The sequence below is a fragment of the Rhineura floridana genome, chromosome 20 (assembly GCF_030035675.1).
Source record: "Rhineura floridana isolate rRhiFlo1 chromosome 20, rRhiFlo1.hap2, whole genome shotgun sequence".
NCBI lineage: Eukaryota > Metazoa > Chordata > Lepidosauria > Squamata > Rhineuridae > Rhineura > Rhineura floridana.
The window spans coordinates 5,972,877-5,993,991 of record NC_084499.1 but is presented as its reverse complement, the minus strand read 5'-3'; the positions used below and the strand labels follow the sequence as shown (position 1 = coordinate 5,993,991).

The window sequence follows — 21,115 nt, the reverse complement described above, 5'->3', positions numbered from 1 at the left end:
CCAGGCAGAGTGAGGCAGCTACCCTGGACAGCAGGTGCCGCTATCTGCGTGTGTGTGTTTGTGTGTGGAGAACTGTGGCAAGGTACTGGAGGGCAGAGCTGTGTCTGCAGCACCCACGAAGCACTGGTGTGGTGGAGGATGTTGTCCTGGCACTTGTGTTGAAGTAAGAGTTCACTACCAGTCTGATTGACTGCATGTATATATGTAGAAGGCGATTGTGGGGGAGCCATAGTGTTCTTCACCATAGGCAGCAGACTGTGCCACATGTATCTCGTGCTGACTCCAGCAAATATTTCTGCCTCTCCCCCCCCCCCATGTTTCAGGCAGGCTTTGGGGGCTTGCTTTTTTAACTACTCCCCCCAGGTGCCTAACATATTTATCCAGTCAAATTATTGATTCTGCACTTTCTCAAATAAAACTCACAGTGTATTTATTTGTTTTTAACTGAAAACATTGTTCTAGTTGCAGGGGGAGTGGCTTTGCAAGTGCCGTAAGAGTCAGTCAATCGGCACTCTGCACAGCCAACGTCTCCTCGAAACGGGCAGAACTGGTTGCCCCTGAACCCAATTCGGGTTGAAAGTCTGCACATCTGTCCACAAAAGCGTGAGTACAGCAAAGCCACAGCCAGGCTCACATCGCACAAGGTATGTATGTGTGAACAGCCTAAATGCATTTCAACTATCCCATGGGAATCCTTGATTACTTGTAACAAGTCTATTCAAAAAGGACACCTTTTTGGGCTATAAAGCAGGGATGGAGATCCTGGGGCCCTGAAGATTTCACTGTACAACTCCCATCACCCCGGACCAGGAGCTGTGCTGGATGAGGGGAGCTGGAGGCCAACAATATCTAGAGGGCCACACGTTCTCCATCTCTTCTGTAAAGATTGCCCCCCCTCCCCAAATCTCTGGCTACTGTAGGAAGATGCATTCCCTTTACTTGCCTGGATGGGGTACTTTACTAGCATACAGCTCTCTGGTAGCAATGTAGCTCAGGAAGAATGCAGCTTCTCCCCACAGGTCACATGTAAAGTGTGCTAATGCAAATGTAAACCACTTCTTTTCACAGCCCTCAATCACACTCGAAAACTGCATTCTTCCACATTCGAAACTAAAATTGTTCGTGCATATGTCCAAACAGGGATCATTCTCATTACATTGCATGAACACCCGTTGACACAGCTGCCGTCTTCAGATTACTGGACTATCCCACTAAACCAGGGGTGGCTAACTGGTGGCCCTCCAAATGTTGCTGGACTACAATTCCCATCATCCTTGACCATGTGTCATGGATGGGGCTGCTGGAAGTTGCTGTCCAGCGATATCAACAGGGCCACAGGTTCCCCCATCGCTGCACTAAACTATTGTACAATGTTATTGAACATACATTTACATCTGACAAGGGTTAACAACAGAGTTTGCATCTGACCACAGGTCCAGGACTAAACAAGCACATGTAGTCACCTGGCACTGCAGCAGCAGCCACCCCATCAAGGTGCCTTCCCCATCAATCCAAGCCAAGAAGCCATATAACAATTAGATTAGATTAATAAACTGAAAAGATCTTTACAGTGCAGCCCTATATTATCTACTAGGAAGGAACTACCGTTGATTTCCTTTCAGTGAGGCTTACTCCCAGGTAGGTGGGTATAGGACTGCAGCCTTAGTCTCCAAAAAAAGACAGCAAACATTTTAAAACATATATTCTAATACAAGTGCTTATAAAAAACACAAATGGTAAGTGCCATCTTTAAAAGGACACACACACCTTTCTCCCTCACGTGGGAAGGAATGTCTCTTCTAAGATGATGTCTGCTGCGACACACGTATGGGCCATAAAAATAGAGGATGCTTCTTGCTTTCAGAAGCAATGTTTTTACCCATGTGTAAATTTATGCACACTTAATGGTTAATCAACTCAAAGTCATATTATTAACTAGAATTCCTTTCATCAGGTTGTAGCCCTAATAATAGTTAATGTCAATAATATGTACTCAACCCTGTTTGGCATGTGTATAAATATTAATCCACCCCAAAATACTCCACTCTCACAAAACAGGTTGCAGGGTTTACACTCTTGTGCATAGGCTCACACGCAGGAGTTTCAAAGCATGAGTGCACACGACCCCGCACACACATCTCACAAGGCTGATATGCTTCCTTTCACACCCAGGTTGGGCCCCATTCAGTATTCTCCACTCCGTGCGGGAAAGCCAGAGGTTTGTTGGCTTGTTTTTTAAGAAGAAAAAAAGAAAAGGAAAACACACAGCAACAAATGAAGATGGTTGTCTGTTCACTTGTGACAAGAGGACTCTAGCCCAGCTGCCAAATGTGAACTATCTTATTCTATATACAAGAGATGGCACAAGAGAACACTGACTTGCCATCTGGGGCCACTGGTGAATGGAGGAGGACGAGTGTGGAAAAGACTGGTGGAAGGAAGGGGTTGTTGGGAGAGGGAGAGGGAGAGGGAGAGGGAGAGGGAGGGAGGGAGGGAGGGAGGGAGGGAGGGAGAGAGAGAGAGAGAGAGAGAGAGAGAGAGAGAGAGAGAGAGAGAGAGGTGCTGTACACTCTTGGAAACCAAGCTGGGATACTCAGAATATTATCAACAAGGAGTCTTGTTGCACCTTAAATCCTAACAAACATTACTGTAGCATAGGCTTCTGTGGACTACAGGGCTCTACAAGTCCAAAAAAGCTTACGCCATAATAAATATGTCCCTAAGGTGTTCCAAGACTCTCTTAAAAATGCAACAGACTACCACGCCTACCTTTCTAGATGCTGTCAGAATTTTATACAATATATATCTTTCCCCAAGAAATGATGGGTTGTGTACCCAATGGGTTGTTAGTCCTATTCAGAATAGACCCATTGAAAGTGATAGACGTGATTATCTCAGGTCCATTAATTTAAACGGGTCTACTCTGTGTAGAACTCTGTTGGATATAACCTGATCTGACTGGGGACTGTGCTGATGTTACTTTCTGTCAAATAAGGAATGACTCGTGCAAGTCACTTTCACATCTCAGCTGAACAGTGCATACAATGGGCTTCCCCAAAGACCCATCCAGCACCAGCAAAGCAATTCGCAAGTCCCCTAGAGATTCAGGAAGAAGTACGCAGGCAAAACCCACTTCCATGTAGTTGTGGGAATGGCCTCCTCTCTGTGTCCGTCAAACAGCTTCTGACGAGAATAAAATGAGAAGCATTGCAGGAAAAGATAGAAGCCAGTGCCTGGATCACGTGGCCTGTGCCTTTGCCACAATATCCCCTATTTGCTGCCAGATGGACAGGAGACCAGAGGTGTGACCCGCAGGAGTCAAGTGTGTGCAAACATATGCCAACACACCTGGCCCCTTTCTTTGCTGCTGTGTAGGAGCACTCTGTGGCCCACGATCCAAACTTTTACAAAGGGAAAATGCAGCATCGTATAGGTGATGAAATCAGAGCAGGAACAAAGACAAGAGAGCAAAACCTCATTCATTTCAGCCTGCCAGTATATAGAATACATCATCTATGAGAATAAAAATGGTGGAAGAGAAGGGCATAAAAGAAGGAAAAGAGTATGGCAATGGAGAAATGAGCTGGGAACAGGGGGAAAACTGCACACAAGCCCAAACAGAAAGCAGCCGAAACGGAAGCAAATTATAAGTGAATTCAAAGAAGAAAAAAGAAGATGACTTGGAAGGAGAGAGAAGCACAATGAGGCTGTACACAGTATCTGTCTCTCAGAGCCAGCAGCAGCAGCACATGCTGACAACCACAGGCAGAAGGATGTTGTACATGAGGAATGGAGCCTATGCATCTGAAAGAGCCAGGTAGTAGCACCGCTGGTTGGAGTTACCACTTGCACACCAAGGTGTTGCTTGTTTTACAACAAACGCAGAAACCAGTGTCCTGCACCTTCTGCAGTCTTGTCCATGTTCTGATCCTAATCTAGATCTGCAGTGTGCATACAGAGGCAAAACTTGCTTGCTAGGACAAGGCGGTGCTCAGTCAGAAAAGGTAATCAGCAAGCATAGTTCGGCACCCAACTTCCCGACACGCTGCCAAATGGCAGGGCTGGCTGTCACCATAGACTTCAACTGGGTGAACAGTCTTTCCTTCTTTCCAGGAAACTGTCCTGGGAAGTACAGTTCTGAGAGGAGACTAAGGATCTCCAGCTGAGAATTCTCAGCAAACTGCAATTCCTGGGATTTGTTAAACCCGTTTTAAGTTTGTAGGACAGATCTGCCTGGAGTGGAGGGTGACTCTAGAAAAGCTACTTTGGTGTGGCAACTACTATTATTAAGGGAACAATGAGCCACCTGTCGGAGATACTGCAACGGCAGGTTTCTTATATTGTCAGGGGGTTGACTAGATGACTTTTGGAATCCCTTTCTACTCAATGCTATTTAAGACCTTATTATACCAGACTAAATGGGGGAGCAGGAAATATTTTAGTGCTTGCTACCCTCTGACTCATTCCTGTCAGGATATGTTTGATTTTCTGTATATTGAGAATGAATTGTTGGTATCTGGTGTCCTCCGAGTCCAAGGAAGGGAATGCAGGAAACAGGAGCTTAGTGAAGGTTAGGGTGCTCAAATGGTCTCATGTTAAGTGAAGGAAAAGTCGTTATTAATATCCACATTGCCATTTCACTTTTTAGGGTCAAGGCTTATTAAAAAGATGAGGGCAGATCCAATCAACTTCTTTAAGACACCCTGGGCAGGCTTTCTCAGTAGGAAGCAATAAAATCTATACTGACAATCTGCCACACCAATCTCTCAAGTTCAGCTATTTGGAATAAAGCATTTATACCTGGATTCCTTCTCAAGCATCAAAAAACAGTACGAGTTCTTGACAGCTGTTTGTTCTTTCTTTAAAAAACAAAAAACCAGCCTTCTCTTGCTTAAAATCAATAGTTTAAAACCAACACCAAAGTTATTCCCAAACGCTGATATTTGACTTGCAGATCAAAATATTTTTGGTTATTTATTTATTGCACTTATATACTGCCCCATAGCCAAAACTCTCTGGGCGGTTTACAGTAAAAGGTGTGCACCCTGGTCTTTTATGTGTTTATTTGTTAGAAAGTCTTGCTACATTCAACAGGGCATACTCTCATTGTATGACTTACAGCGCAAGCCTCGACCTAGCCATATCTACTCAGAAGCAAGTCCTATTGAATTCAACGGGGCTTACTCCTGGTATGTAGGGTTAGGATTGCAGCCTTACTTCTTGGTAAATATCCATAGGATTGTGAATATTTACTTAACAGTAGATTTACTGAACTTGGTTGGACTGATCTCCAGGAAGAGGGCCATAGGGCCATTTTATGGGAAATATGTTTTACTAGGGGGCCTTGGCAGGCTATCATTTTCAGCAGTACCATTCTTCTGGACGTCAAGTCTAAAATGCAGTGTCAAATTCTGGCTACATTTTCTTCACGCTGTGTCAAGAGAAGTCAGCAGGACCATTTGCTTCTTCCAGGGAGATTTATGGAATAAATTCTGCCCTGGTTGCTCTGGCTAGAGAGGGGAGTTATTTCTATGAGGCTTCCTAGCATAAATGTTCATCTCCAGGGCGGTGAGCATTCATGCAGGAGACACAGTTCTTCTCCCAAACCAGTAAGTCAGCACTGCCTTTCTAGCCACTGTGCAGAGGGGGTGGATTCCACATGAGAAAATTCTAGACTGATCTTTTTCCTTTGATTGAAAATGTTACATTGGAACAGGATGGGAAACACCTAGAAAGAAATCCTCCAGTTGCATCTGGGCATTGCTATGTCCTTAAAAGACTTGAGGGACTGGCCTATGACACAAATTTACATAAAATGTGCTAATTTATGTGTTTAAGAAATTAAGATGGTGGCTGGCTGGAGTCTCCTCTGCACTGCAGTCTGCAACACGCTCAGTTGCCCTATAACCCAGGGGTTGCTAACGTGGTGCCTGGGGGTGCACCCACCAGTACCTCCTACGGGACCTGCCAAAGGTCTCGGTCAATATCCTCTCAAAAACCCTCAACGCACAAGAGTCTGTTTGCTCTTCCAGCTCAGTTCCTGTTTGTATTGACGTGGCCTCTCCTAAACTGAACGTGCCTCATTAACCATGCACACAATCCCATTGGATACCAGGGCTGGTAACGCCCACTTAAACAACGTTTTTAAAAGTGAGGAAGGGGATTTGGGCCCCTAGGCCACTCCCTAACACTGCCCTTGCACCTCACCTTTCTGACTGATATTTCAACGTCACCACACCATGTCAGGCAGTAGTATTGTCTCCAGTGACCTCCCACACCACTTTTCCCTCAGATCCACCAAGGGGAAAAAGAACCCTTATGTTTCAAAATCTTCTTTCAAGGGGAACTAGCATAAGAGCAAACTCGCATGAAGTTCTAGTAGGAGAATCCCATTACCATCTGGAAGGGTACTTAAGCCGAATCCTAAGCATATTTACTCTGAAGGAAGCCTCACTGAGTTCAATGGGTCTTACTCCCTAGTAAGTGGGCTGAGGTTTGCGGCCCTAGCATAGCTAACGCCCAAAGCCTTTCCCCCCTTTCCACCCACTGCACAGCCAGACTTACCTGGGGACACCAGGAGGTGCACGGTTGGGCCGAGACGGAACCTGAGGGGGAGGCCCAAAAGGGTCAGGGGATGCCCCTGGCCTAGAGGGCACAGGAGGAGCACCACCCAGGGTGGGACCACCAGCAGGCGGAGGTCCAGGAGCTGGGCCGCGCGATCCAGGTCTGGTGGGCGGGACTGCCGGAGCTCTCCTCTGTGGTGTAGGGCTGGACGTGGGAGACCTATCAAACAGAGGGAAGTGTCAGGCCTATACATGCAGACATGGATGCTCTCCAAATGCTCTGACAAACTTAAAGAACCCTTCAGGGTAGAGACAGATTAGCCCTCAAGGGAGATGAAAATAGTTTGAAGGAGGCATCTATTCCTTTGGCGTATAAACACATATATCTTTTGTCTCATGGTCAAGCAGGTTTTGCAGGTGTTTAAAACAATACTAAAACCTGTTTATCAGAGGCAAAAGCGTGATGATGTGCAGCAATCCCTCTTTCAAACCACCTTCAACTCTTGAGGGAGGGACAGGGGGCAGGGGCAGGTGGTGGGGCAGGAGAACCAGCTACGACGACTATCATCCCTAGTCTCCGGCATGAGACTTCATACAGACTCCAAAAGCCTTTTGTGCACCTTCTGGGCATCAAGGTCCCAGCAATTCCCTGGTATGTTTTGTAAATGCGGCAGCTGCTGCTGTGCAAGACTGGAATGCCCCTTCCCGTTCCAGTAGGAGGCCCCATCTAGTTGCTAAAAGAGGCATCAGGAAGGTCTGCAGGGGCCTCCCCCTGAGCCTCGGGTACCTGCGTCCGGACGGTATGTTCTGCACCTGCAGCCAAGAGTCGTCCACCGGCGGGGGCAAGGGAGTGCTGATGGTGGTGGTGTTGATATCCCCGATGATGTTCAGCGCCTCCTTCAAGGCATGGTACATGCGCAGCATCTCATCCCGCCGCTGGGCTTGCTCTGCAGATTCTTCCATCAGGGTATTTTGGTCACTGCAGGAATACAGGTTTGCTAGAAGTTCTGAGTGGATAAATTCCTTTGTCTGCCAAAAGGGAAAACAGAGACTGTGGACATTAAGAATAGATATGCAATACAAACAAATGCTTAAAATACTACCTTACCAGGCCATATTTTAGCGAGCTCCGGCCTCGATATTCCAGGTCCCTTCATGTAGTCTTCAGCTTAAATTTTTGCTATCCTAAGTACCCTTAATAGGAAGTAAATTCCGTTGAACTCAATGGGACTTACTTCTGAGCAAGCATTAATGGACGGATATAAGGAAAACCACACAAGCAGGAATCTTCCCCAAACCTGCTCTCATTTTCAACAGAACAAGCCAAAGGTCATTATGATGGCTGACAAGCAAGAGAAACAATGATGCCCTGTCCCATTTCCCCCATTCCATGTACTAGCCAATGAAGCAGAAGGGAGGGTGGGATCCCTAAACTTCCCCACTTTGTAAATTACAGGAGCTCATTTTGCCCCACTTGGCCAAGCCTGGTATTGTGGGAACTAGGGACTAGGGATGGAACGATCTGTCAATTTCAGTTCTCCCAGGTTCTATTTTATCTAATCTTAAATTCAGATTCTCCACATTTCTGCAGCAATTTGCAGATTCCTCCTGAAAATTCTTCAGCATTGTAGTGCAGATTTCTCCTAATAAGCACATTTTTGTATGCAGTTTTGACTAGTGTACACATTTTTACAAGCAGTTTCTCCTAATATAATGCATTTTTGGATGTTACTTTTACCAATATGTTCATTTTGTGCACACCTTTCCCTAATAGGTGCATTTTTGTAAACATAGCTTGGTTGCAGAACTGCACTGCAAAATTCAGATAAGTGCAAATTTTGAAGGGTGGCTGTTTGGGTCCTATATTGTTTCAGAAAGTGTGAACTGAACTGAATTTCTCTCCTGTTCCTACTGCCAGAATAGAAGGATCTGTCCATTTCAGTCCTCATTTTTCCAATCTAAAATTAAGTTCTCTGCATTTCTGCAGTAATTTGTATTTTAAAAAAATTCTCATGAAAATTCTCCAGTATTTTAATGCAAATTTCTCCTCATTCACACATTTTTGTATGCCATTTTGACTATATGTACACATTTTTGCAAGCAATTTCTCCTAATATAATGATTTTTATATTATTTAGTATTTATTATTTTATATTCATTTTTATGCACACTTTCCCCTAATATATGTGCTTTTGTAACCGGTGAACTGCATTGCAAAATTCAGATAAGTGCAAATTGCAAAGGATGGCTGAGTTTCGGCTCTCACATTGTTTTGGAAAGTGCCAATTTGACAAATTTGGCTTTAACTGTGAACTCAGGTGAATTTCTTCCTCATCCCTAGAGGGCACGGATTTTCCATGCTTGAGAATAAATTACTGGACACAAGCCATTTATTTACCTAATAATATCTCAATGGGCACAAGGCACTTATTTTTAATTGCATTAAGAATGTTAATTTACACACATTAGAACTGTATATTTAGGTTTTTCCCTGGTGTTCTCTTAGGCCCACTGCAAGATTTCTATATACTGCACACAGGCAGTTGCTATGTGACAAAAGGAAACTGTACATCTATCTGTTTCTGAAATGACAATTGTGTTGACAGGTGGGGCAAGCATGGTCACGCACCGACTAAGGCCCCACATCCCAGCAGGGGGCCCACTGAGGACCTGCTCTTCCTCTTCATCACTGCAACCTGCTTGTTGCAGAGCTGCTTCTCGACTGTGGCTCAGAGAGGGCATGAACAGAGAACTGCAGGGGCTCCGCCTGGCAAGCAAGCAGGTGGCAGCAATGACGAGGCACAGGAAGAGCACCAGCTTGCAGCCATGGCAGTGACAGGGGAGTAGACCCACTGAAGGAGGCGGGGCCCATTGAGGGTGTCCTGACCAGAGTCCCCCAAAACCTGGAGCCAGCACTGCTGAGAGAGCCTTTTCAATGTCTTCAGGCATTTAAATATTCTGTTCGTTCTCTGGTCCCCTCGTCCCCCCTTCTGCCTCCTGCAAAGGCAAAATCAGAGGAGATGACAAACAGAGAGGAGCAGGAGAGGAAGAGACTTTTTGGGCTGTGTACACACCATACATTTAATGCACATGATTCTTTGGGGGAAACTAATGTGCTTTAAATGCATGGTGTATACACAGCCTTGGTGGCTCGACAGATGCACCTCCTTCTACCGCTTTGAGGACATAGTTCCTGTGCTATGTTTTTCTGCATTTCCCCCTTGCTCATTTAGACAGTTTCCCAATGTACGATTCTGACCCGTCTTTGGATTTTTGCCCCCTTTTCTTGTCTGCGCTTTGGCATGGTTAGAATGGCAAATATTTGGCTAATCCCTGGCTCTCCCCGCATCCACCTTCACACTACCTAGGGATGGAGAGATCAGTCGATTTTAGTTTGCTACTCTCGGTTCCTCATTTTTCCATTCTTAAATTCAGTTCTCCACAGTTCTGCAGCAATTTGTGAATGGTTTTTAAAAAAATCCTAATGAAAATTCTCTAGCATTTCAATGTGAATTTCTCCTAATAAATTCATTTTTTGTAGGTAATGCATTTTTGTATGTTATTGTACTTATATATTCATTTTATGCACACTTTCCCCTAATATATGCAGTTTTGTAAACATTGGTTGGCGAGCTGCATTCCAAAATTGAAATAAGAGCGAATTTTGAAGGATGGCTGCGCTTTGATTCTCATATTGTTTTGAAAAGTGCGCATTTGGCTTCAGACGTGAACTGATTCAGCTTCCTTGCCCTTCCCTAACACCACCTGAGACCTGCTGGTACAATTTTGAAGCTACAGTTAGGCCAGCCTCGATCCTGCTAACTCATATTATTTATTTATTTATTTATTGTATTTGTATACCGCCCCATACCCGAAGCTCTCTGGGCGGTTTACAGTTTGGCTGGAAGTTCCAGTCAGTCATATGAGCCCAGTCCACCAGGGTACCACCACCGGTGTTTGCCAGCTGTTGTATAAGATGTTCCTCATTAGAAACGGGATTGTACTGAGAGTCAGACTTACTTTATTTATTCAATTTATATCCTGCCTACTTTCCAAGGAGCTCAAGATGGTATACGTGGTTGTCTCCTACCCCATTTTATCCTCACAACAATCCTGTGAGGTAGGTTAGGCTGAGAGGTGGTGACTGGCCTAAGGTCACCCAGTGAGCTTCATGGCTGTCTGGGAATTTGAACCTAAGTCTCCCCAGTCCTAGCCCGCCATTCTAACCATTACACCACACTGGGTCTCCACTTCCACAGGCTATTGAGACTATGGGTCACAAGGTTACACACAGTCCCAAAGAGTGTTCAGTGGGACACATACATTGTTTATCATAAGGTGCATGATGGTCTTCGGCATGAGGTCGCGAATGGTCTTGTTGACGATGGCCATGTAGGAGTCCACGAGGTTCCTGATTGTTTCCACTTGTCTCTCCAGCTGAGGGTCCATGGAATGCATCAAGCTGTCGGATCCGTTCTCTTCTGACTCGCTGGTCTAGGTAGGATGTTTGAGAGACAGATTGTATATTTAGTAAGACAAACATACACATACAGTGCCAGAAAGGAAAAGGAAATCTCAAGGAACTGATGTAACATTATTATTGTTGTTGTTGTTGTTGTTGTTGTTATTTGATTTATATACCACCCTTCCTCCCAGCAGGAGCCCATATTAGAAGTGGTACTTGCAGTTTCAGAGCCAATGGTTTCCCCCCACTCTTCCTTAATATCCCGGTACATCCAGATCCTCCTCCCCCAATAGGAGGTCTGGACCCCCCCTCCAGTTCTTCTAATTCCTGCCCAGGGAAGAAAAAACGTATTGAGCTGCTAGATAGACTCCTGAGCTTGCCCAGCCAGGTGCCATCTGCTGCCCCCTTCCCAGAGAAGGGTCAAGAAAGCTGGAAACAGCTTGGAGGACTTCCAACAATAAACATGATACTCCTTGACTATTTTGTTATATACAGAGAGCAGGGGTGGGGAACCTCCTGTCCACAGGCAACACTGGCCCACCAGGCTTCCCCATTTGGCCCATGAGGCCACTTTAGGGAAGCCGTGCCCACTCACTCTACATCCAACCATACATGTACAACATACATGACATCAGGTGCGGGGTGGATAACAGTGGGGCTTCAAAGGAACCATCGGGAGCTTAAAGTGCTTCCAAAGCACAGAGCTGGCAACACTCCTTGAGCGCAGGAACCCTTCGCAAGAGGTTTTGACAGCTGATTGCCATCATGTGATCACCAGGTGGGTTGCCCAGCCCACGTGGCAAAGTTGGCCCATATTCTGGGGCAAGATAAAGGTCTGGCCCCCAGAGCCTAAACATTCCCCTCCCCTAGTACAGTGGCGCAGTAAGTGGTTTTTGGTTAAATAAATGGACTTTATTTTGGTTTCACTTGCCCATGAAACAGTACACAGGTTATGACCACTTTAGGAGCCAACTACATCAGTTTCTGTGCATTCAGTCAAAGAGCAGCCATGAAGGCAATTAGGCTGCAATCCTATTACATGCTCAACTAGGAGTAAGGCCATAGTGGGATTTACCTCTCTTTGAATGTGCATAGGACTGTGCTGTTAGGTACACAGTGTGGTTATATATTGAGGAAAGCAGGCTAGCATGCTCAGGAGCTTTTTGGATTAAAATGATAGAATCATAGAACAGCAGAGTCAGAAGGAGCCCATAAGGCCATCTAGTCCAACCTCCTGCTCAATGCAGGAATCCAAATTATAGCATCCCTGACAGGTGGCTGCCCAGCTGCCTCTTGAAGGCCTCAAGTGTTGGAGAGCCCGCCACCTCCCTAGGTCATGGGTTCCATTGTTATACTGCTCTAACAGTTAGGAAGTTACGCCTTTGTAGCTGTTCAATTTTTTTATTACCCAGTCAGCTGAATGATTATCCGTTTTTTAATGGTGATTTATGCTTTAATGATGTACACTGCCCTGATGTTTTATCATACACCAGTATAAAAATGCCTTTATAAACAAATAAATATGATGCAGTAGGCTCTAATCCACGGGTGAGGAACCTGCGGCCCTCCAGATGTTGTTGGTCTCAAAAACTCCCATCAACCCAGCCAGCATGGCCAATGCTGATGGGAGTCCACCAACTGGAATCCAACAATCAATACATTGCATGAAGTACTAGTTTCCTCTATTTAGCACTGGTTAGACCTCATCTTGAGTACCGCATCCAGTTCTGGACACCGCACTTTAAGAAGGATGCAGGCAAACTGGAACGGGTTCAGAGGAGGCAACGAGGATGATCAGGACTAGAAACAAAGCCCTATGAGGAGAGACTGAAAGAAGTGCGCATGTTTAGCCCTGAGAAGAGAAGATTGAGGGGAGATATGATAGCACTAGTTCAAGTACATGAAAGATTGCCACAGAGAGGAGAGCCAGGATCTCTTCTCGATCATTCCAGAGTGCAGGACACAGAATAGTGGGCTCAAGTGACAGGAAGCCAGATTTCGGCTGAACATCAGGAAAAACTTCCTAACTGTTAGAGCGGTATGACAATGGAGCCAATGACCGAGGGAGCTGGTGGGCTCTCCAATAATGGAGGCCTTCAAGAGGCAGCTGGACAGCCACCTGTGGGGTATGCTTTAAATTGGATTCCTGCATTGAACAGGGGGTTGGACTAGATGGCCTTATAGGCACCTTCCAACTCAATGATTCCATGTTTCTATGATTCTATGAACGTCTAGAGGGTCACAGGTTTGCCATCCCCAGTTTACTCCATGAAAGTGTATGGCACAATACTCATTTTAATATTTAAGCTGCCACTCTCTCTCTCTTGATCATTCACTTTTTTCCCACTAGAACATCATGTGGAGACAGATCTCTCTGGGATGTCGGCAATAACTCTCTCTCTCAGAGGAAGGGGGTTTCAGTTTAGGTCTCTATCTCCCCCCCCCCCCAGCCACCAGCTTTATTGGTTTGTGCTATTGGCACAAATAGTTAACGTAAGCATCCCTACTGTCTTGGAAACAGAAGATTAGGGGAACTGGAAATCGGAACAATGAGGAAGCAGAAGACCATTATTTAAAAAAAAAAACCAAGATGGGGAAAGTCTCATTTGGATACAGCTCAGAAATTGAGCAATCAAATGCCAAAGACAGGACACTCAGATGGGTAAAAGGAAAACCAAGGCAACAAGAACAGAAATAAGTTAAAGAGGCGATGCGGCAGGAAGTACAGAGAGACAGGGAGATGGGAGATGTGCCTTTTGGGGTCTGGAGACAAAAGGGTATTAAAAAAAGGTAAAAAATAAAATAAAAAAGAGCAGTTCAGAAATAGATGATGAGATTCCCACCACAGGGCAGAGCAGGCAAAGGGATCATCACTTACTTTGTCTTTGTCCTGGAGGGTCAGTTTGAGCACAAAAAGCAAAAAGGGAAAACAAAAACAAGAAAAAAAGTGACAATTCTTTTTGAAAAAAAATCCCTATATTTTACTTTGCGTCATCAGATACGGTTGAGTACCTAGTAGTATAGCCATAAAAATATGGCAGACTTCACACACCCAAATGTTAAAGACAAGGCAGAAAATTATCCAAACAAAATTAACTGAAATGGAATATCTGCAAAGCAAGGAAGTAATAAAATAAAATATAACTGGCTTATTCAGTATAGATTCCTAGAGAAAATTACTTACCAGTAGTACTATTGTATGTTCTATATTCCCAGACCTTACATGGGATCTAGGGCAAATATACTGGACAGGGAGTTGGGGCCCATGGAGAGACCATCCATAAAAGATATCAAAGGGGGGATGGGAAACAAAGGAGGGGAGGCATTTTGATTAAAATGGGGTAATGCATGACAAGAGGAGAATGAGGTTGTAAAAGAGTTTAAAGGGACAACACAGTGCATGATGGACCCAGAGCATAAACTGAGCCACAATCATTCCACTGTCTCACCCTTAGGTGGCACCATTGTCACTTAAGTGGCTGTACAATATGGTGACCAATGGATAGTGATCAAATGCAGACCAGGTGATCTGGTCTGTGTGGGAAGGGCAATTGGTGGCGGCGGTGGTGGTGAATCTATGAGAAGGAAAAGGACATGGAGGACTAATAAGTGGACAGAAGCAGAAATGGGGGTGACGAGCGGTACAAGACATGGGAATTCTAGAACAGATGGCAAAGAAGAGGGCTGCCGCCTCCTACCCAGATGCTAGATATTGTCTTTTTAAAAGTGCCTTGTTCAAGTGGGAGAAAAAGCAGATGCGGTTCTTCCCTCCCATTCCCCTCGTGATCCTGTTCTCTGTTCCCCCTCCTTGTGAGGATGTCTCCACGTGTGCCAGCAGGACTATGGAGCAGGGATAGAAAGGTCTGTCCATTTAGGTTCCCTCTGTTTCTCATTTTTCCCATCTGAAACTTGGTTCTCCATATTTCTGCAGAAATTTGTGATTTTTAAAAAAAAAACTGTGAAAATTGTTCAGCATTTGAGTACGAATTTATCCTAATAAACACACTTCTGTATGCAGTTTTGACTAATGTTCACATTTTTTGCAAGCAATCTGTCCTAATACAATGCATTTTTGTATGTTGTTTTCACCAATATATGCATTTTAAGCACATTTCCCCCAAATGTATGCATGTTTGTAAAACAAGTTGGAGAACCGCATTGCAAAATTCAGATAAGTGCAAATTTCAATGGATGGCTGTGTTTTGGTTCTCATATTGTTTTGGAACATACGAATTGGATAAATTTGACTTTAAATGTGAACTGAAGTTCTCCCCCATCCCTATGGACAGAAGGAGTCAAACTCCAAGTGGTGATTTCAAGGGTTAAGAGATGGCTATCCTACATCAGGGTAAGGCAGAGGGTGGCTGGACCATGGGAAAGTGGCTGAGGAAAATATGTGATGGGTGAAGTAGATGGGACCTCACTGATGATCCATTGCTTAAAAATAAAATTTAAAAATTCCTGTAGATGGATGTGGGGAGATCCTCACTTTGTTTATAAGCCATAGAACCTTAATATCGAAAATCTTGGTCATGGTTCCAGATTCTACTGAAATCAACGACGATGACGACAAACTATACTGCACCATCTAAATAATCCTATCAGCTTTTAATCAGTGTTGACAGGATGCTAAAAGCACAAGACCCCACAAAGGTTAGAGCCGGTCAAGAGCCCATCAGTGGTTACAATATTTATGTTTTCCTATATCTTAAGAGGCATGAGTTGGCTATGAGATATTCGCTTCTTCTCCAGTATGGTAGGGAATCTCAGCCAAGTAACTTCAAGAGACCATAAGAAGAGATAAGGTCTAAACAATTCATCTACGAGATGCAGCTGCCCAGGCTGGTTTTCATTCTTTCCAAGGAGAGATGCTCCTCTATCTGAAGAATTGAACCATTTACATGGAAGCTGGGTGCAGGCTCTAGTTCTCTTTTAAGGGAGTGCAGTTCTGGACATTGCTTTCCTCAGCAATACTAAGCACCAAGCCTACTCAGTTTATTATTTGAATCCTGTTTTTCTATTAAAAATAATAATATAAGTGGCTAATATCAACCAAATCTAGAAGAAATCTAGAAGTGAAATACTTCTGTTACCCTTACTTACTTACTTACTTACTTACTTATTTATTTATTTATTAAATTTATATCCTGCTCTTCCTCCCAGTAGGAGCCCAGTTACTAATCTGAAGTTACTGACATTAGTTCTGAGCAATAACTGCTGTTCTTGCTGTTCTGGTCACTGCTAGTGTGTTTGGACAACCAGCTATAGGCATTTGTGGGGATCCCCAAAACTTATTTTATTTATTTATTTTTGACATAATTATAACCCAATCCCATTCAAGATAGCATGGTGGGGCACAGAACACAAAATAAAAACCACCAACTGGATCATAAAAAGAAACAATGCATAATTCTAGACATCTCTACGGAAGCACCGTCAGAGCCAATCTAAAACATAATGACGGCACCCGTGTCTGGTGTTTACATGGCTATCCCTTTTACATAAAAAGCAGGGTGGGGAGACTAATTCTGACATCCTCCCACCATCTGTTCCCAGATGAGGGGAGCGGATCCTTCCTCCTCTCCTGCCTTACGTAAGCTTCCCCACTGCAGACACTTAAGGAATCACTGCTGGTGCTGGAGTGACATTGGGAGTTCAGACAACAGATGATGACAGGGGTTCCCAAACTGTGGTCTGTGGACCACCAGTGGACCACCAGCTTCTTCCAGGAGGCCCACGGCATGTCTGCATTAAATATTCATATTGATTTTTAATTGTATATTCTAATTGTTTCCTTTATTTCTTATATTGAATTTTATTGTATTGCAGTTTGAATTCTATGAAATGCAAATTGTCTTGCTATGTAATAAAAAGGTAAGACATTACACTGTCACGCCATCATGATGCCATGCAGTGTGATGGGGGCGGGGCGCAGCAACAGGGCAGCAAGATGGCTGACCGGGGATAGGGTGTCTGGGGTGGCGGCACCAGCACAACAACTGAGGCAAATGTGTTGGGGTGGGGAGTGTGGGTGACTAGGGGGGTGGCAAACAAGCACATTAGAGCTGTGAATGGCAGCATGACTGAGATAGGGGAGTGGAGGAGATCAAGCGGGCATCCACAAGAATGCGAGGGCAGTGGTGCTTGGCGGTGGCTGGCAATGGCCTGACCAACCCGCCTCATCGGAGGCCTTGCAGTAGGGATGAGGCCTCCCAGGAGCTGGCTCTCTGGCTCACCTTCCCCTGGCCACTGTCTTGCTTGCTCCACCTCCAGGTCATGTGGTCTAAAGGTCTACAGGACAGAAGGATGGGAGATAGCGAAGTCTAAAGGGGGGAAGGGGGCTAATTGAGGTCTAAAGGGGGGAAAGGGATAGAGCTTAGCAAGATCTAAAGGGGGGAAGTGTGGGGGCTTGGTGAGGTCTAAAGAGGGGGAAGAGAAGGGGCTTAGCAGTTGTAGGAGGTGAAAGGGGACAGTCTAAGGAGTAACCATAGGGGAAGTCAGGGGTGGTGAGGGGTGGGGGAGTTTGATGAGGGTAGGTGGGGTTGGTGAGCAAAGACCATCAGTGATTTTCAAGTGATCCATGGGAAAAATGTTTTGGGAACCATTGGATTATGAGAAGCTAAGGCAAGGGAGGGGGAAAGGGTTCATGTAGGAGAGGGTACCATTTCATGTAAATGTAAATTTCATGTAAATTTCCTTTTGAATCCACAAGTTTTGCACTTTGGGCACAGAAAGATGAATAAGTGGAAGAAATTTTCAGGCGTAACAGCACCTCTAGAGTGAATTAAACGTACAAAATGTTGCATCTTGCACAGATGGAAGTTCGTGGAGAGGCTGGGACCTCAACTGATGCTGCCAAATAACTAGATAAAAATAGCATCACCTGTAAGTGGAAATACTTATTATCTTAATCTGAGCTGCATGAATGGCGAAAGACCATAAGAAATTCTGCTCCTCTCCTAACACCACGCAGCCCTGGTGCGCTTGAGTGGAGGCTCGCTTGGGCCACGGGGAGCACGCCGTCAGCCTCGAGCAGTTCTGCGAGACCCTCGAGGCCCACACCCGGCCCGCCCAAGCTGTCGCCGCCGGGGCCAGAGGAGGTGGAGGTGGAGCAGGAGAGGAAGCCCCCACCGCCGAGGAGCGAACCCGGAGCGAAGAGATGCCCCTGTGGTGACAATAGCATGGAGCAACTATGGGGTGGTGGTGGACAAGAATGGAGGGAGAAAGGAGCTGGAGGACACAGAGGCAGCGGCAGAATGGACACGAAGAACTGGAGCGGCAATAAAATCTGCACCAGCAGTTGGAATTTACAAGCGGCTGGGAAAGAGGGCTTGTCATCGCTGCCCTCCTTAGCATTTCCCTGTTGCTGCTGTTGGTCTCTTCTGGAGGAGATAAAAGGCAGCCAATTGTAAGACATCTAGATGGTGAGAGGAGGACCCTTCCGCTCTGAACTGTATTCAAAACAGGCTGCTGAGGCTCCTTCAAGTGCAGCAAGAGGAGGACCTGAAGCTCTATTGCCTGTTAGCTCTCTGTTTGCTTTGTACTTAGGTTTGTCTAGATTATTTCTATCGTAATACTGAATGTTTGCTAAATTGTTTTTGTCCTTTTTGAATGCATTGGTTGCTTTGTAAACTGACTTCTTTTCCCTGCCTCAGTGTTTTGTATTTTGATATTTTGAATGTTTGTTGTAAGCCGCTTTGGGCACAGCTCACTGTGGAAAGGCGGCATATAAATACACTCAAATAAATAAAAAAAAAAAAAATCTATATGCCCCTTTTAGAATTAGACAACCTCCCCCCTTGCTTTACACAAGAACAGGACTAGTTTAGCCCTTAGTAGCCATGGTTTGCTCCAAGACTTTTTCATTCCCATACACGTTTACACTTCCATTTCTGTCGACGATCAACTCACCCCAACACGCTCTGGGTAAACCCCTGCACGCAAGAAGGACGCCTTCCAGCTATCAACCTCCTCCTGGGTCTCACATGCCAGCTCCAGCTGCCGATAATCTTTGTAAACATTCCTGGGACAAAAGAAAACAAGATTAAATGTTACATTGCCTTTCCTGCCTGCACATCTCAGTCACAATAGGCTTTAGCTCCCAATTTCTAAGGTGGCCAGTTAAGACACTGAAACTGGCAGAAAGCAGGCCAGCTAGCCAAAGTGTTTGATCAGTGGTTCAGCAGGGGCTGGACCCCAGAACCAACTCAGGAGACCTAGGGATGGAAGGACCTGTCAGTTCTGGTTCTCTCATTTTTTAAATGCTTCCAGTCAGCCTTTCCCAACCAGTGTGCCTCCACATGTTGTTGGACCACAACTCCCATCAGCCTCAGCCAGCACTGCCAATGGCCAGGAAAGATGGGAGTTGTGGTCCAACAACATCTGGAGGCACACTGGTTGGGCAAGGCTGCTTCCAGTCTTAAATTCGGTTCGCCACATTCCTGCAGCAATTTGTGATTTAAAAAAAAAATCCTCATGAAAATTCTCTAGCATTTTAATGTGAATTTCTCCTAATAAGCACAATTTTTGTATGCTATTTTTACTAATATATACAAGTTTATGCACACTTTCCCCTAATATATGCATTTTTGTAAACATTGTTTGGTTAGAGAACTGCATTACACAATTCGGAAAACAGTGAATTTCAAAGGATAGCTGTTTCAGTTCTTACATTGTTTTGGAAAGTGCAGATTTGATAGCGGCCCTCCAGATGTTATAGGACTGTAACTCCCATTAGCCCCAGCCAGCGTAGTCAATGGTCAGGGATGATGGGAGTTGCAGTCCAGCAATAGCCGGAGGACTACCAGTAGGGATGGGTGAAACTATCAATTTTGGTTTCTCATTTTTCTAATAGTAAATTCAGCTATCCACATTTTCACATCAGTTTCAGAAATTTAGTGTGAATTTCTCATAATGGCTGTGTTTCAGTTCCAGTGTGGTGTAGTGGTTATGGTGCCGGACTACGACCTGGGAGACCAGGGTTCGAATCCCCACCCAGCCATGAAGCTCGCTGGGTGACCTTGGGCCAGCCACTGCCTCTCAGCCTCAGAAGAAGGCAATGAGAAACCCCCTCTGAATGCCGCTTACCATGAAAACCCTATTCGTAGGGTTGCCATGAGTCGGGATCGACGTGAAGGCAGTCCATTGTTTTGGAAAACGAGAGTTAGGTAGGTTCACATTGAAATGTGATCTGAACCGAATTTCTCTTCCATCCACAGCCGCAGATTAGCCAACATATTGGGAAATGGAGGCAGAATGTAATAGTCTATATGGTGTGTGTTGTGAGAGCCCACTTGTTGATCAGTCTCCAATTCTGAGATAACAGATGTAAGCCAGCTTACTAACAGTTCATCTCCAAACATAATTTGCAAAGCCTCTTCAAACCTTGGTTTCAAATAATGGTTTGGAGGTCATCCCTTGCCATAGTTTGCCAATTTGGACATCAGACTAACTATGGTTATAGGAGGGATGCTTGAGAAATTTGATTTCTATTAATCCTGATGGAAGGCAACCTGATCTGCACCTCTCAGACTAACGTGAGAACTAATGTAACTATCCTTTGGATGTTGCACTTTTCTGAATTTTGCAATACAGTTCTCAGCTCAGAAAATATACAAAAATGGAGTATTTTAGGATAAAATATATTTAGAAAGGCATTTCTTGATATATAATACATCTTTAAATATGATTTTTTATGAAAGTCACAAGTCCCAGCAACTCTTTTGAACTTTAAAAACAAAACACGAGAGATCCTGATCACAGATCTCATGCCATGCTGCATCCTACTTGGCTCTTAGAAACATGAGTGGAGACAGGCAGGGCTTTCAGAGTATAGAGACAATGCTTTGTCCTTCCCTATAAGTCCTTTCCATATCCTCTTTGTCCTTTATTCACCTAATTATCCTACACTGCAAATATATCTCTTATCCCCTAACATCTAAGTGTCACCCTCTGCCTTCACTGTCCTAACACTTGCCATCTTCTGTCCTTCCAGATCCTGCCAGGGATTGGGAGCTGGATTCCTCTTCATCAGGTGGTGGAGGCCAGCACAACAGAGCTAAAGGGAAGGGCCTGCAAGGCCAGCCTC

General features: G+C 44.9%; 1 protein-coding gene across 6 annotated transcripts in view; it reads right to left on the bottom strand.

Annotated features, from left to right (window-relative positions):
* Positions 1-21,115, bottom strand: part of DNM1 (dynamin 1) — a 207,770-nt gene that overhangs the window by 35,546 nt on the left and 151,109 nt on the right. For 5 of the 6 annotated variants that reach the window (XM_061604034.1, XM_061604032.1, XM_061604033.1 and 2 more), the window contains exons 16-19: positions 18,940-19,051; positions 10,887-11,057; positions 7,351-7,592; positions 6,565-6,783 (exon numbers count right to left, since the gene is read on the bottom strand). In XM_061604034.1, coding sequence (XP_061460018.1) covers positions 6,565-6,783; positions 7,351-7,592; positions 10,887-11,057; positions 18,940-19,051 — 744 coding nt within the window. Of the gene's footprint in view, positions 1-6,564; positions 6,784-7,350; positions 7,593-10,886; positions 11,058-18,939; positions 19,052-21,115 lie in introns of those variants that run through there. The other variant, XM_061604035.1, reaches the window with a different exon arrangement.